Source organism: Panthera leo, chromosome B1 (genome assembly GCF_018350215.1).
Source record: "Panthera leo isolate Ple1 chromosome B1, P.leo_Ple1_pat1.1, whole genome shotgun sequence".
Lineage (NCBI taxonomy): Eukaryota > Metazoa > Chordata > Mammalia > Carnivora > Felidae > Panthera > Panthera leo.
In genome coordinates this window covers 130,066,150-130,082,833 of record NC_056682.1, presented here as the reverse complement: position 1 = coordinate 130,082,833, position 16,684 = coordinate 130,066,150, and the positions used below count along the sequence as shown (strand labels likewise).

General features: G+C 35.2%; 1 protein-coding gene across 5 annotated transcripts in view; it reads left to right on the top strand.

Annotated features, from left to right (window-relative positions):
• CCSER1 (coiled-coil serine rich protein 1) overlaps positions 1 to 16,684 on the top strand; it is an 845,941-nt gene that overhangs the window by 286,641 nt on the left and 542,616 nt on the right. For all 5 annotated transcript variants that reach the window (XM_042935884.1, XM_042935885.1, XM_042935887.1 and 2 more), the window contains exon 5: positions 5,348 to 5,468. In XM_042935884.1, the coding sequence (XP_042791818.1) occupies positions 5,348 to 5,468 (121 nt within the window). The remainder of the gene's footprint in view (positions 1 to 5,347; positions 5,469 to 16,684) is intronic.

Genomic DNA, 16,684 nt, shown 5'->3' with positions numbered 1-16,684 from the left:
AATCCCCTTTATCTATTTTGCCCATCCTCCTACTGACCTCCCCTCTGGCAACCACCAGTTTGTTCTCTGTATTTATGAGTCTGTTTTGCTTTTTTGTTTGCTCTTTTTGTTTTTATTTGTTTGGTTATTTATTTTGTTTTCTAGATTCCACATATAAGTGAAATCATGGTATTTATCTTTCTCTTTTGACTTCATTTAGTGTAACACCTCTAGGTCCATTTATGTTGTTGTGCCTGGCAAAAACTCATTCTTTTTTATGGGTGTGTAATACACCAGCGTGTTTGTGTGTTTGTGTGTTTGTGTGTGTATTTCACACCTTTTTTTTTTTTTTTTGTCTGTTGATGGGCACTTGAATTGGCTGTCATAAAAATGATACTTTTTTGGTTGTCATAAATAATGCTGAAATAAGTGTGAATATATCTTTTTAAATTATTGTTTTTTCTTTCTTTGTATAAATGCCCAGTAGTAGAATTATTGGATCATAGTATTTCAATTTTTATTTTTTTCAGGAACCTCCATACTGTTTTCTCCAGTGGTTGCAACAATTTATATTCCAAAAACGGTGTATGATGGTTCCCTTTTTTCTACATCCTCACCAGCACTTGTTATTTCTTGTCTTTTTGATAGTAGTCATTCTGACTGGTGTGAGGTGATATCTCTAATTAGTGATGTTGAGCATCTTTTCATGTGTCTGTTGCCATCTCATCTGTATGTCTTCTTTGGAAAACTGTCCATTCAGTTCCTCTGCCCATCTTCTTCTTTTCTTCTTCTTCTTTTTTTTTATGTTTATTCTTGAGAGAGAGAGAGAGAGGGCGTGAGTAGGGGAGGGTCAGAGAGAGAGAGAGGGAGACACAGAATCTGAAGCAGGCTCCAGGCCCTGAGCTGTCAGCACAGAGCCCGATGGAGGGGTTGAACCCACGAACTGTGAGATCATGACCTGAGCCGAAGTCAGATGCTTAACTGACCCTGGTGCCCCTCCTCTGCCCGTTTCCTAATTGGATCGTTTGGGTTTTTTGGTGTTGCGTTGTGTAAGTATATATCATGTATACTAACCCCTTATTGGATATATCATTTACAAATATCTTCTCCACTCACTTTTTTGAAGTTATAATTTCTCTATTATTTAATGGCTTAACTGGCATTTATTACACTAATTCTTGTATTTAGTGTGAATGAAATATAAAGGTATTAAAAACTTGAATGTAATTTAATTTCCGCTAAATACAAGAGCTTTGCCATTTACATTGATTTCCTAACCATGTATCTTTAGACCAGTGTAGTGTCACTTTTATTATATAATAATTAACGGAGCTTATTTTTCATTGACTAAGTTATTCATTGTTTTTTAACCTCAATATCTATGAGAGTGCTATAACTTGTTCTAGCCTCTAGATAATAAAAACTAAGTATTGATACTAATAATTACCTTGTGTAAACAAATGCTCCCTATTTTTGAAAATTTTTCTTGTTCACCTACAGTCTTTTCCCTGCTCACTTCTCTCTTTTCATTTTTAAAGATAATTTAGCTCTATTTTCCCTCATAGAGATCTAGATAAATCCTTTTACTTAATCTGGTAAGCAGGTTACTGTTCTAACACTTGAAATATTTCTAAAAGAATTCAAAGATTTATTAAAATTATTTCTTTCTTGCCCACAGTAGAATCCTACCATTAAACATATTTCTTGGAACATACCAGTTAGTTCAGTAAATATTTATTGAATAACTGAGTGGCATACCAGAGGAATTAATTAGTTATATATATATATTTTACTACCAGTATTTAAGACAACAGGGAAAATTTCATTTTTTATTCATTTTTTTAATATATGAAATTTATTGTCAAATTAGTTTCCATACAACACCCAGTGCTTATCCCAACAGGTGCCCTCCTCAATACCCATCACCACCTCCCTCCCACCCTCCATCAGCCCTCACTTTGTTCTCAGTTTTTAAGAGTTTCTTATGCTTTGGCTGTCTCCCACTCTAACCTCTTTTTTTTTCCTTCCCCTCCCCCATGGGTTCCTGTTAAGTTTCTCAGGATCCACATAAGAGTGAAAATATATGGTACCTGTCTTTCTCTGTATGGCTTATTTCACTTAGCATCACACTCTCCAGTTCCATCCACATTGCTACAAAGGGCCATATTTCACTCTTGCTCATTGCCACTTAGTACTCCATTGTGTGTGTAAAACACAATTTCTTTATCCATTCATCAGTTGATGGACATTTAGGCTCTTTCCATAATTTGGCTAATGTTGAGAGTGCTGCTATAAACATTGGGGTACAAGTGCCCCTGTGCATCAGTACTCCTGTATCCCTTGGGTAAATTCCTAGCAGTGCTACTGCTGGGTCATAGGGTAGGTCTATTTTTAATTTTTTGAGGACCCTCCACACTGTTTTCCAGAGTGGCTGCACCAGTTTGCATTCCCACCAACAGTGCAAGAGGGTTCCCGTTTCTCCACATCCTCTCCAGCATCTATAGTCTGATTTGTTCATTTTGGCCACTCTGACTGGCGTGAGGTGATATCTGAATGTGGTTTTGATTTGTATTTCCCTGATGCAACAGGGAAAATTTTAAATGTAGTAGATTTTTCTTCTCCCAACTATGTTGGAATTGTTTGATGTAGACTCAAAGCACATGCTAAGAGTAAATTAAATTAAAAAAAAGAGAGAAGAAGAGTAGAAGAAACAAAAATCTGTTTGATGGCATTAGAGAGACAAAGAAAGCAGCTCCCCCCACACCTACTTTGACACATACTCGATACTAATGTTTGTATCTTGAGTGCCACATATTTGCTTGAGATTCAGTTCTGCTCTTGGCGGTCATCTAGTTTATATCACAGACTCCATCCCTGAGTGGATTAGTAATTCAGCAAATATTTTTAGCGGAAGGTGAAGAACATTAAGATCTGTTCTTATACTTCTTTCTCTTTGAGATCATAGTCCCACACTTCTTGGCAGACTTGTATGACCTTAATTGTATTGTTGCCTTCTCTGTCATTAATGTGGCTATCATCTTTAGTATTTGCCTCTTTCTGTATTGGGGAGAGGGTTTAATTTATTGTTTGCCACTTATTGAAGTGAGTACTTAGATCAGCAATTATTGATCTTTCATTTATAATCAATTCAAACACCACTTACATCACTAGAAGATTTCATTTCTTTGCTACACTTCTCATTTCCACCATCAAATTCCTTCCTTAGATTATCCATTTTTGTAAAGTGTCACATGAGTTCATCACTGGGAGACAAGGAAACAATGGGACTACATACTTTGAGACTTGGGCTTAAATTGAGTAGCAGATGCATCATGACCAGTTATTGATAGACTTTGAAAAAAGTGATGTGTGTGTCTAATCATGATGCACATTTCTTATTTGTACTCAAAGTACATGCTCAGAGTAAGTAGAGACTATTTGTGTAGTGATTTGCGGATCAAAGGGCTGCTAGAGAAGTTCATAGTTTGTACAATTATACACAGTATCGATAATCATGCGAACTGAAATGTGAGCCATTTTTGAGAGTTCTGGTGTTATTTAACTAAACCATGTAACTTAAATTTGTGCTTATCAGAATCATGTAAAGCAAGAATTTACAGCTTTATTGCATTAATTATCAGTAAAATTTAAATTAAAGCGACAATGTGATACCACTATATACACTTATAGGAATAGCTGTGGTAGGCAGAATTCTAAGATGACATGTGACTCTAACCCTTGTATGATTCCTTCCACTGGGAAGATGGGACATCACTACTGCAATTATATTATATTCCATGGCAAGAGAGACTTTGTAGATGTACTTATGATTACTAACCAGTTGACTTTGAGTTAATCATAAAGGCGATAATCTGTATGGGCCTAACCTAACGAGCTTTTGAAAAGCAGAGTATATCTTCCCCAGTTGTTAGCAGCAGAAGAGATCAGAGCATGAGAGAAATTTGATGCATGAGAGGGTTTTAATGTGAAGAATATTCTTCATTGCTGAGATAGACAAGCCATTGACCACTGACTTATCAGAAGCTTCTAGGAGTTCAGACTGATCCCTGGCCAATAGCCAGCTAGGTAAAGGAGACATGAGTCCAACTACCTCAATAAAGTAAATTTTGCTAACAATGTCATTAATCTCAAAAATGGATTCTTCCCCAGAAACCTAACAGCACAGCCTGGCTGTGAACCTGAAATTGGCGTTGTGGGAACTTAACTCTTGAGTGGGAATTATGTAACAAAGTTTAGGTCTTTCTTTGTAATCTGTATACCTAATCAGAGAACTCAACTGAGTTCACTGGACTTCTTACTTACAGAATTATGAGATAATAAATGGGTGCTGTTTTAAGCTGCTAAATTTGTGTTAATTTTTCATGCAGCAATAAAAAATTCGTACAGTAGTAAAATTTTAAAAAACTGGCAAAAGTTAAGTGTTGATTCAGATGTGGAACAACTGAAACTCTTCTGTTTTGGGGAATGCAAATTAGTCCAATCAGTTCAGAAAAAACGTTTGGCAATATCTACTAGAGGTGAAGGTGGGACATATGAACATATCCCAAGAGCAGTTGCTAGACATTTTTCAACACAATTTTATTTTTGCAATAAAATAAAAAAAGAAAAAAGAAAAAAAAATGTAGAGGTATGTTTATAGACATTTCAAAATAGCCTCAGAGCAGAGCAGTTCTAAATGTCCATCACCAATAAAATGCATAAATATATTTTGTAAATTCATTCAGTGCAATGCTACACAGCTATGAGAATGAACAAATACTGCTACACATGAATGGGTCTTATAGATGTATATTGAGTGAAATAAGCCACAAGTAAAATAGTACACACACAGAAGAGGATGATTTCCTTCATGCTAAGGTCAGAAATAGACCAACCTAATCTATGGTTATTTAAGTAATAATAATGGTTAAGTTTGGGGGCTGCAATAGTGATTGGGAAGAGGTACCACAGGGAGTTTTAGGGTTCTGGTAATGCTTTACTTATAGATCACAATGCTGATTAAACAGTTGTGTTCATTTTGGAAAGATTCATTTAACTGTATATGATTTATGCACTTCTTATTCTTCAATGAAAATCTTTTTTTAAACAAAGGGCTATAAAGTATTGGCAGCACCTTTTCTCCTGTGTGGCTTAAAAAAATAAAAATTACCTAAGGTCATTCAGCTAGTGAGTGGAAAGACTCAGAGTGGAAAATGATAATGAGAGATCATTTAATGGTAATTAATGTTTTAGTTAAATTATACCTTTCATTTGACTGAAAATTTAAAAAAAAAAAAACAGAAAAAGGGAACGTGTAATAGTCAATAAATAATTTTGACATTTACAATTAATTTTTTTAATAAAACAGTTTGCCGGGAGGATTCATACCACTCTGTAGTCTCATGTGCTGCTGTGGTCCTTACTCCTATGGAACCAACCATAGAAATGAAGAAAAGAGAAGAACTAAAATTTCCTGAACCTTCCAAACAGTAAGTTATTTGTTTAATGCTTTAGAACTTTGTAAAACAAATTAGATGACTGATCAGAATTGGATTGCTCAGAAATTATGATTTATAATGAATGTGTTAATGCTAGTATATCGAAAGGACAGAAATAATTTTGTATGATATTTAAAAAGTCAATCTATCCTTTATTGTGTCAGTGAATAACTTCTGCATCTTCTGCCTTCATCTGTTTGAGCTATATTCCATTCAAGTTTCGTTTTGTTACCTTAGGGACATGAAGCATTTTATTTCTTTAACACAGGTGATGGTGGATACACTGTTCTTGGATGGCTTATTTTATAGTTGTAGGCTTTGGTTGTGTAAAATGTGATCAGTTCTTAATATAAACTTACTAGCTTAAAGTTGGCTTGCATTTTTATAAGGAATGAAAGTTATTAAGTATTTTAAATAAATTACTCTGAATGAAAATTTACACTAATGCTTCTACATTTTTACTATATAAGTTTCACTTAAATTTAGATTTGGTCTTATATTGAATAAATGATACATTTTTTTTCTTACAGAGAGAATTAAATTCATGGTAAGAAATGTAAACTCCATGCACTTGACATGTCAAATAAGCTAGAATATTTCCAGGTATGCATTATATAAATGAAAAGGGGAAGCTGACTGATATTTTCCAATGAAACTAGTGCCATTCCCACTTTAAGGTCTCAGACTGGGGACTAGGTGATGGATGGTGTTGCCATGTAATCTGGCTGACCACCACATGAGCCAGGTAGTACCTTGAAGCACCTATTGTTTTCCCCATTGGTTTACACTGTATCACACTTGTTTTGTTTCTGATGCGTTTCTACTGGATGAGTTCCTGAGGACAGAGTTTCCTGGAACATGATAGTGCCTGATACTCTTTGTGAAATCAATTAGAAAATCCTTTAATGTTACATTCAATAATGTTGAATTCAAATGGAGCAATGTATATATTTGATAGCATGAAGATAGGCAGTATTAATATTCTCATTATAAAGAAATACTAACCAATTCAGGAAGTAATGATTGTAATTCAGTTTTAATACAATCTAAAAGTGAAAACAACTTAACTGCTCTTAATATAGTCTAATTTTTAGGTTCCAATTTTTTGTCTAATAGGAGGAAAATTACATCTCATGTATGCCAGTGGAATTATATTAGAAAACCCAAGTGCATTTTCTGCAATATCTGAATGAGTTTACATAAGTTACCTATATATTTATAAATAGGATCTTAAATTCTTTTAATTATGTTTTAGTGATTTTTCTTAAAGCTGGGAATAGTGTTATTTGCTTACATAAAATACCCTTTTTTCCAGTCTTCAGCTACTTCATAAATATTCATTATTCTTTATTCTGACATAAAGCAGACTATTAACTGGCTCTCTCTCTCTCTCTTTTTTTTTTTTTTTTTTGTCCTTTTCTGTTACCCTGCATTCACTCTGATGCTCCTTTGTATTATCTGAATCTACTTTCTTATTAAACATTCTCACTTAACAATATCATTCATTCATTCATTCATTCATTCACATAGCTTTGTTACTGTTTTTGTTTTCCTGAGTCAGAGAGTCCTTCGTTAAAATCTTAATTCTGCTACGATATATATTAGATGGAAATTGGGGACATTTTACTAAACTCTCTGTGCTTTCCTTTCTTCATCTGTTAATTGGGGTGATACCACCATCCTTTTGCAGTCATTGTATTATGTGAAGTCATATTGGTAAAGGACTCAAAATCTAAAAATCCACAAAAGTATTAGTCATGTTATCCCTTCCATAGCTTCAATTGTCAACATTATCAATGACTTACAAATGCGTATTCTTCTTCTGAAGGCTTTTCTGAATGCAGGTGTAATATTTAAAGTTGTTGACCCGAGTAGGTATTCTACTGAATCTTATAGTACGTATACCTAAAACCAAATTAATGACATCTATAAGCCCTTAAACATTGATTCTTTCTGACTTCTATATTTATGTACAACCACCATTTTTTTCCTTTTCTGAAAAATCTCATTATGTTTTCTCTCTCACATCTCACATTCAATTACTTACTGGTTTCTTGATTAATGTCTCCATTATATTAATACCCTTTTTGCTGACCAGGAAGGCAGATATACCACATATTTAAAATTTTTTTCTAATATTGTATATTCAATTGTGATACTAATGAAGACATTCAAATAGTGGCCATTGTATCAAATGGAGATTACATATGCCCTTCATACTTCAAACTGCTATTTTGAGAATTAATTGATACATATGAATATATGACAAAAAGACAACATAAATGCAGAGGCATAGCAATTAATTCAAAACTCTCATTTGCTAATGAGAGCAGCTGCATTGTAAATTGGTTTTAGAAAGATCAAGGGTAGTGATTCGTTTTGGCTCATGTAATTAAAAAAGTATAGAGGTAGAAACTTCCTCCAGTATGTTTGGGTCTGGTACTCAAATAGTGTCATAAAAGTTCATTCTTTCCATCTGCATCTCTTTGCTTTGCTTTCCTCTGCAGTTTTCATTTTCAAGGAGGGTCCTCTAAAGGTGACATTACTGCCTTCAGCAGCTAGTGGGGAAGATTTTTATCTTTTCAGTAAATCCAGTGGAAAGAGCTTCTCCTTCCCTTTAATCAAAACAAAGCAAAAACCAAGATTTGAATGTCACTGGCTTTGACTAGCTTAGCTTATTTGACATGATTTTGCTGAAACAATTGCTGTGTCCCAGAGTATTTGATGATGTGATTGACTAGAACCAGGTTACGTGACAGACTCTGAGGCAAAGTGTGAAGGTGAGAGGGGACGGGTGATTCCATCCTTGAAATATGGATGATGTTGATAAAACAAGGCAGGGATAGATGCTAGGAAGACAAAACAATGGATGTTCAACATAACTAATAATATTATCACCATTAGTTTTACAAGTCAGAATTCTTTATATTTTTCAAACCAAAGACGTTGAAAGACATTAAAATACAATTATGAATACCTTTGTTTCTTGTTTTAGGTGTTTATCACATAATTTTATTTCATATCAGCTAGCTGTGCTATTGAGGCCATTAGGAATTGAGGCCTTGGGTAGGTTTTTGGTAACTTTCTCAACCACAATTTATTCCTTTTCAGTGTGGAAGTTACTTTATCTACCTTATAGTGAAAGTCCTGAAGCACAATAAAAAGGAAAGAATATTAAAAAAATTTGTATTTTTTTACAACAAATATGTTAGGGAAATAACCACATCACATTTTTATAAATGAAGTTACCAAAACCCTTTATGATATTACTTTTGTGTTTTGGGCCTTCTCATTAAGAAATATAATTCACTAATATAATACTGACATATTAGAATGTTGTAAGTTGAGGCATTGTGTTTAGATACCTAGTGTTTTCTTTAAATTCAGGAAGAAATTATTTCTTGAAATAATTTTCCCCTCTATACAGACTTCATATGATAAATTCATAAACCACTGAGTCTTTGAAACATAGGACCCTTTAGAGTCATGTAATTCAGAACTCAGCAAATCTCTTGCTAAGAAGAACTTGCTAAGAACAATTGCTAAGAAGAACATATCCTCTCAGTGTATGGGCTTCAGAATACATAAGATTGTACAGGAGACAGAATATGTATGACAGTTTATTTTTGAGGATGTTATAGTCCAGGTGAGGAATGAAGTCTAGGTGAAAAACACAAACCTAAAAAAGATAAACCTCAGGCAACAGATGCTATTTATCAATGTAAGATACAGATTTAGGTTAGGTGTATGATTACTTAAAGTTATGTAAGACTTATTGATATATCAGTATAAACTTAGGAAATAAAGCCAGAATATTGGTCATAATTATGGCATTGTGTCGATATATCACTTTAGAATGTAAGAAAAATCTTATGACTGAATATTTACATTTTAAAAATTGTCATGTGTTTATCAGGTTTTAGACACATTCAACTAGGAAAATATAAGAGTTAGGAATTCCTATAAGGGATAAAGTATAAATTTGTCAGCATAGCAAATAATAGGGAGAAAACATCCAGTCTTTTAGGAAAGAAAGCTATATTCTGAGCACTACAGCGGGAAAGAATTAGAGATTTTCTCTTGTTGATGTACCTAAAGGTCATCTTAATTCTGAAAATAAGGGTGTTGATTTTACTTTATTTTTTATTTTAGTCTTATAGGTCACTAAATATCATGGAAAGAATACTCTGTAGAAAAATAGAAAAATCTTTATGATCCAAAAAGAGGCTGTACAATTTTCAGATAATTTGATCATCAACATAGAATGTTGAAATCAAAGTTTTGATGGTGAAGCTTTATAAATAAAATCATAGTATTAAACATATGTTTACATAGAGGCATCTGGTGGCTCAGTCAGTTGAGCGTCCATCTTTGGCTTGGGTCATGATCTCACAGTTCATGAGGTCAAGCCCCGCTTTGGGCTCTGTGCTGACAGCTCAGAGCCTGGAGCCTGCTTCAGATTTAGAGATTCTCTCTGCCCTTCCCCTCTTCTCACTCTGTCTCTCTCTCCCTCAAAAGTATATAAACATTAAAAAATAATAAGAAAAAATATGTCCAGATATCCAGAAACTCATAAATTTGTTACTCAAATTTATGCATTTCTTAAATCACAGTTATGTGCAAATGAGTGCTTCAAGAACTGTGTATAAAATTCAAACTCTGAAGAGTACCGCTTCCATGATAGATTATGGATTTTATTTTGTGCTTTCATTAGAAATGTGTTTGTTGCAAATCGTGCACTTTGTATGTAACATGGCTTGATACCTGAAATGAAGGGATTTTATAGCCATTGTAAATTTAGAAATAAAGAGGTAAAGGAAGAGAGAAATAATTCTATTTTTTTTGGTCATTTCCATGTTTTTATTTTATTTTATATAGACAAATCTAAACTTCCTAAGATACTTGATTTATTGTTTCAATTTGTGCAAATGAGGCGTTATGTCAACATGCTGTCATTCATTCCAAGTTTCAAGGTCTTCCTGTAATAATGCTTCATGGCCTTGACATGAAGAAGGTTCTTTGAGCTACTTCTGAAGGGACACAGATGCTATCATTCAGTACAGAAGATCTTATTTTTTAAGAATGGCTAAAACTAACCTATTTTATTCTTAGAGGATACTTGACATAAGTTTAAAGTTCTGTCAGCTCTTTTTAATTTATTTTTATCTGAATGAATAATGTATGTATGCTAAATTTGCAAAAGTTTAAGTACTCTCTAATGTCAGAGTTGTTGCACAAACTCTGTAGTTGTACTGGAGACACATCAAAGAATCCTTTTAAAAGCTAATCTCCAGCTTTTTTTTTACAAATTTCAGGGGGATATATTTATTTATGATTTCACATAGACATTTATTCATTAATCCATAAAAAATAGGTAATTCTTGAGTATTTGTTTTGATCTTTGCACTCTGTTCCAGGTTTGGATCTTAATTAAAAGGCAGGTGCGGTCTCTTATGAAAATTTAGAGTGTAGTCAGGGAGACACATGCTAATTGATTAATTGCAACAAGAAATGCAAGATTGTGGATATGACAATGGCTATAATGTAGAGGTATATCCTGTAATAAGGGCTTATAATAAGGAGCTTTAACTTAGCCAAGAAGGTGAAGAGAAAACTTCCCCGAGGAGGTGACACAAGCTAAGATCTGAAGGATATTAGTTAACTAAATGAAAAAGCAAAGGAGGACTTTGCCATCAGAGAGAAAAGCTTGAGCAAATGCTCTGTGATGGCTGGGAGCAGGGGGGATATTGAAAGAAGGTTGGTGGGGATAAAGGAAGCCAAAAACATGTTTTTTAAGCAGAGCCCAGGTGACACATGGGGACAGTGGTGTCATAGAGCCCGCTTGGGAGAGCAGGTTTGTTATTATTTCTTCCCAGCTCCAGACTCAGGTATCTCACATTGGAAACCTGAAATCAGCTGGAATGTTTTTATTTATTGCCAAAGTCTACAAATAAGGGCTTTTCCCCTCCCCGAGAGAGCTGGCTAGCTATTTAGTAACACACCCCTGATGAAGGACAGGTTGAGTGTCTGTTAGTGAGACCAGTTAGGTGATGGCTGACAGTAGCTTGGACTAGGGTGCTGGCACTGGGATGGTGAAATGTGAATAGAGAACTGAGTCAATTTATATTCCAGAACGTAGGCAAATTCACTAAGGTTATTAAAGCTAAAATTTACAGTATATTATCAAGCACTCACAGTAAGGATAAAGAAGAAATATCTACACTGCTAATTATAATTCTGATAAAAAAAAGTAATGTAATAGTGTGACAATCTTACCATATTATTGTGAATTAGTAACAGTTTTTAGTCAAGGAAGAGTTTTTATATTCTTTTAATTTATATTGTTATTAATGAAACTATCTAAATGGGAAACATGTATATATACATAAACGTGCTTTGCACAAAATTCCTTTCTGAATCTTTTTCATTGATTCTCACTGGAAATTCATATAAATATAAATAAATTCCACTTAGGTCCTTGTATAAATATTATGATTCCTTACTAGTAATTTCCCTCTTATATTTGGTCTCTACCGTTTATTACCCTCTTAGTGTCTTAAATCTCTCCAATTTAAAAAAGAAATCAGAGGGGTGCTTGTGTGGCTCAGTCGGTTAAGCGTCGACTTCAGCTCAAGTCATGATCTCACAGCTACTCGGCTAGAGCCCTGCATCGGGCTCTGTGCTGACAGCTCAGAGCCTGGAACCTGCTTCGGATTCTGTGTCTCCCTCTCTCTCTGCCCCTCCCCCACTCGTGATCTGTTTCTCTCTCTCTCAAAAATAAATAAACATTAAAAAAAATTTCTTTTAAAGAAATCAGAAATTGAGGCATGGTGTAAATGGAATCACATAGTATGTGGTCTCTTGTGTAAGGCCTCTGTCACTCAGCATGTTTTTGAGGTTCATCCACATTGTTATAGGTGCCATGGTCATGCCCTTTTATTAGTGAGCTGTGTTGCATGGGGTGAATGTGTCACAGTTTGATTATTCATTCTGCCCTGTTCTCCTTTGACCACACTTTCAAACCCACTAAATTACAAAACTACAGGACCTCTGGGTTTGCATAGAGAAGTCATAATGGCCATCCTTATCCAAACCCACCCTTATACTATTCATATCCAGTGCTTGGTTCACTGCCCATGAAGAAGTTGCCCAACCCCTGCTTACACATCTCTAATGATAGGTAGCTCATTACTTTACAGGGCAGCTTTTTCTATCTTTGGCCATCCTGGCCTGTTAGAAAACTCTTCTTCATTTTCAAATCTACCTTCCTAATTATTCCCACAGAGGACCCAGTTCTCATTCTGAGGCCATTCAAGGTCCAGCTCCCTCCTCCCCACCACAGGCCTTAGGGATCCAGAAGTCGAAACCTCTACTGGGCAATGTATTGATAATCTTTAACTTATAGGGATAGATTAGCTATTTTTTGGTAGTATATAATATTATATAAATGTATCAAAATGTATCCAGTCTTCTGTTAAAGGGTATATACATGGCTTGCAATGTTTGCTTTATAAACAGTTCTGCTATGAACATTCATGGGCTTTTAGAGTTGGTGTGAAGTTTCTCTGCAAACATGATGGCAGAGTTGTAAGGCACATATATCTTTTACTTCAACAGACAGTGCCCACACTTAGATAGGCAAAAGTATAAAGCCTTACAAGGCTTATGAGTGTGAACTGGCATCTCATGTGGCTTTGATATACATTGGCTTATTTTTTGTGATGTTGAGCATCTTAGCAAGTTTTTATTGGGCATTTATGTTTCCTATTCCACAAATTGCCTATTTTTTGTCGATTTCTCTATTGGGAGATTTGTATATTTTTTGTGTTTATGTAGAGAAGTTCTTTGTGTGTTATGATTTCCAAAGTTGAATTGCCCTGTGCATTGCAAATCTTCCTTCCAGTTTGTGGGGTGTCTTTTTAAGTTGTGACTTTTAATAAATAGTTTTTATTTGGAAAAAGCCCTGAAACTGCAGCATGAACATGATAACTATCAAGTTACTACTCTGAATATAAGACAGCCCTTTTCCCATGTAGGTTTTCAAAATAAATGGCACCAATTTTGTGATTTTGACCAGTTCCAGGGTGGAAACAACTGTTAGAAGAGATGAGTAAAGAGATTTCTCATGGAGAGAGCCTAGGAGTCTCCCCCATAGCTTTTGGGGGATTTGGAGTTGGGAGGAGTAACCTTCTAACCACAAGCCTAATGAAGGGTCTTCAGGAGAATCATTCAGAGTGTTTCACATGCGTTTTTTGCAGTTGGAAACACAAAGGACAGTTGGCTGATGTATGCCTGAGAAAACTGAAGCAGACTGTGGACTGGAATCTGACATCTGACCAGAAAAGCTAGAGGGTTAAGATGGGCTGGCCAGCTGGGAAAGCAGTGCCTTCTTGAACTCCCAGAGCTGGTCATGGAGCTCAGGTTTTTGTTACTTATCTGGAGAGTCAGGAAACCTAGGAAATAGAGACAGAGGACACCCATCGATCCTTGGTAAGGGAACTGTGGGAGAGTGGCCCAGAATACCTCTGAAGAGACCACTTGTGTGCCCATTGCGAGGCCCTGGACCCAAGCAAAATCTCTTTAAAACTCTTCTGGCCAACTGAGTACCCTTCTCCTCCACCTCTCACTCGGTGGCAGGAGTACATTGACTGTGCAGCTGAGGAAGCTTAAGTTTTAGGGCCTTCACTTGCACTGGAGCGTTCTACAAGGCCCTAGAAGGGATCCTCAAATTTTTCTCCTTCTTACTTATGTGTTATTTAAAAAAAAAATTTTAATGTTTTATTTTTGAGACAGAGAGATACAGAGCATCATCAGAGAAGGGACAGAGAGAGAGGGAGACACAGAATCCGAAGCAGGCTCCAGGCTCTGAGCTATCATCACAGAGGAGCTTGAACTCACGAGCTCTAAGATCATGACCGGAGCCAAAGTTGGACACTCAGCCGACTGAGCCACCCAGGTGTCTCCTGTTATTTTTTGAATAGACTCCACCAGATTATATAAACTCTAAGCCTCACAAAACCTGGATGTGTCCTTTAGTACCACTGCTCTTAGATCTAGGCAGGCAGAATATTTGTCTTGGGTTCTGCACTTGAGAGAATTGAGTTATGTCCCTTCTCTGACTCTGCCTCTTTCTGCAAGGCATGAGTTCCAAAGAGCCAAGGATTCCCACGCACTAGGAGCCTGTGTATCCACCAGCCACCATGCTAGGATTCCTTGCTCAAAGAGCCATGTGTCCTCCTCTCTAGGGTGTAATACCCATGGCCCACAAGGCTTCAGAGGAGCATCTGATCTCTGGCAGAGGTGGACAGAGCTTAGAAGAGTGGCTGGGGCATTCTCTCTCTGGCCTGTGAGACTGAATATGTGGGAAGAAGCCCAGGGTCAGAAGGAAAGAGGGGCAGGCTAGGTGTATGATGAATTAAGCTGTATCAATTGATATTACTTGTGAGAGGATCCTTCTATTTTTTATGGTCTCTATTCACCTTATTGGAAGATGTGGCCGCATCAGTCACTAGTTTCACTGGTTGATTAAATAACAACAACAGCAAAAAATACTCAAGGAAGTTGATTCTTTTCAGACTTCATGTGTTAGTCAAGAACCAGTGGATTTTACCAAATAAATAAATAAAAATCTCCAGAGAAACTATTCCCCTTGATTGAGTGTTGTTATTTCATTTTTCTGCAGTTTATTGCTCCTTAGTGAATCATAATATCTGGTCTCTTGTGCAGACAATTTGTCAAGCCATGAAATTTCATTGTAACATTTGCATCTGGTTTGACAATCTATCTTTATACATTGAACACACAATTGCTATTATTCAGATAAATTGGGACAGCCTGATAAGATGACTGAGGTGTTTCAGTTCACCAGTGCAATACAGTACCATTGTACTCTTCATAGTGCAATGTAAATACAATTTATCAGATCGCTGAAAAAGACTACAGGGGCATCACCATTGTTGTGAAAGTAGCTCTTATGCAGGGGTAAAAGGCAAGGTGCCAACTTCCAACTACCCCTACTAACATCATCCCATGGAAAAATTCTGTTTTCAGATAAATGAAATATTCCATTTGAATTTATCCTATAATGTAGATATTAGCATAACTTATTTAATAACACTATAAACAAATGCTATATTATTCAATTTTAATTTACTATTTTTCCCCTTCCAGGGAAGATAGACTAGTAGAAAAATGAAAAGCTTGGAAAACTAATGTATTTATATTCAATACTAATTTTATCGAATTCAAGGACCCTCATGGAAAACATAAGCACAATAGCACCTGCTTTGTAAGGTTGTTTTAATTATTCAGTATTTCAGTGTAATAATTCTGGGCGCAAAGAAGAAAAACAATAAAAAGTAACTGATTTAATATCTCTGTGTGAAAAAGTTGGGGATGAGAGTAGAGGATGGGGACCTATAAAAATATATGATATTATATGGAATTTATGATTTTAGATATTTCCTAAAGTTCACTTAATCATTACATGTGATTATCTGCTTATTTTTAAAATAAGTGATATAGTTTTTCATCTGGATTTGATAATACCTTTTATAAAAATACTGCCTTTTAAAAATCTTCTGTAATATGTAGGATATTAATAATAGGTATTCAAAAATAGTGGAAATTTTGATTTTTTTATTCGTTTTTGAAGTAAAATACATTGTCTTTGATTTAGAATGTAGAGCCAACCATTATAGTTGTCTGAAATTATCAAGTTGAAAATAGAGTTAAGTTTGATTAATGAATAACCATTGTTAATATTAACATAGTAAATATTTGAATAAGAGTAATTTTTGAACATGTCACATGGAATTCAAACAGTAATTTTATCATACATATTGAAAAGAAAGATTTCTGAACTATGAGTCTGGAAACTTGACTCCCATGTCTGGAACAGGGCAAGGTTGTTTGTGTTTCTAAACTATAGTTATCTTTAAAACAAACATTGGTGATAACAAATTTCACAGAGAATTTTGAGGAGTTAAACTATGAGAAAGCAGGTTGTAAAATGTGAAAGAATCCACTTTTCTTCTTTGCTTTTTAGAGGAATCTATATTAACATTTATGAATATTCTCAAATCTCTCTGAATTATAGGATCAATGTGATAGGAAAATCAAGGTATTTGTGGAGTAATGAACTCCCACGCACTTCTATAATATTTGCACACCTCTCATGTTACTTACTCCCCCAAAATATAATTGCC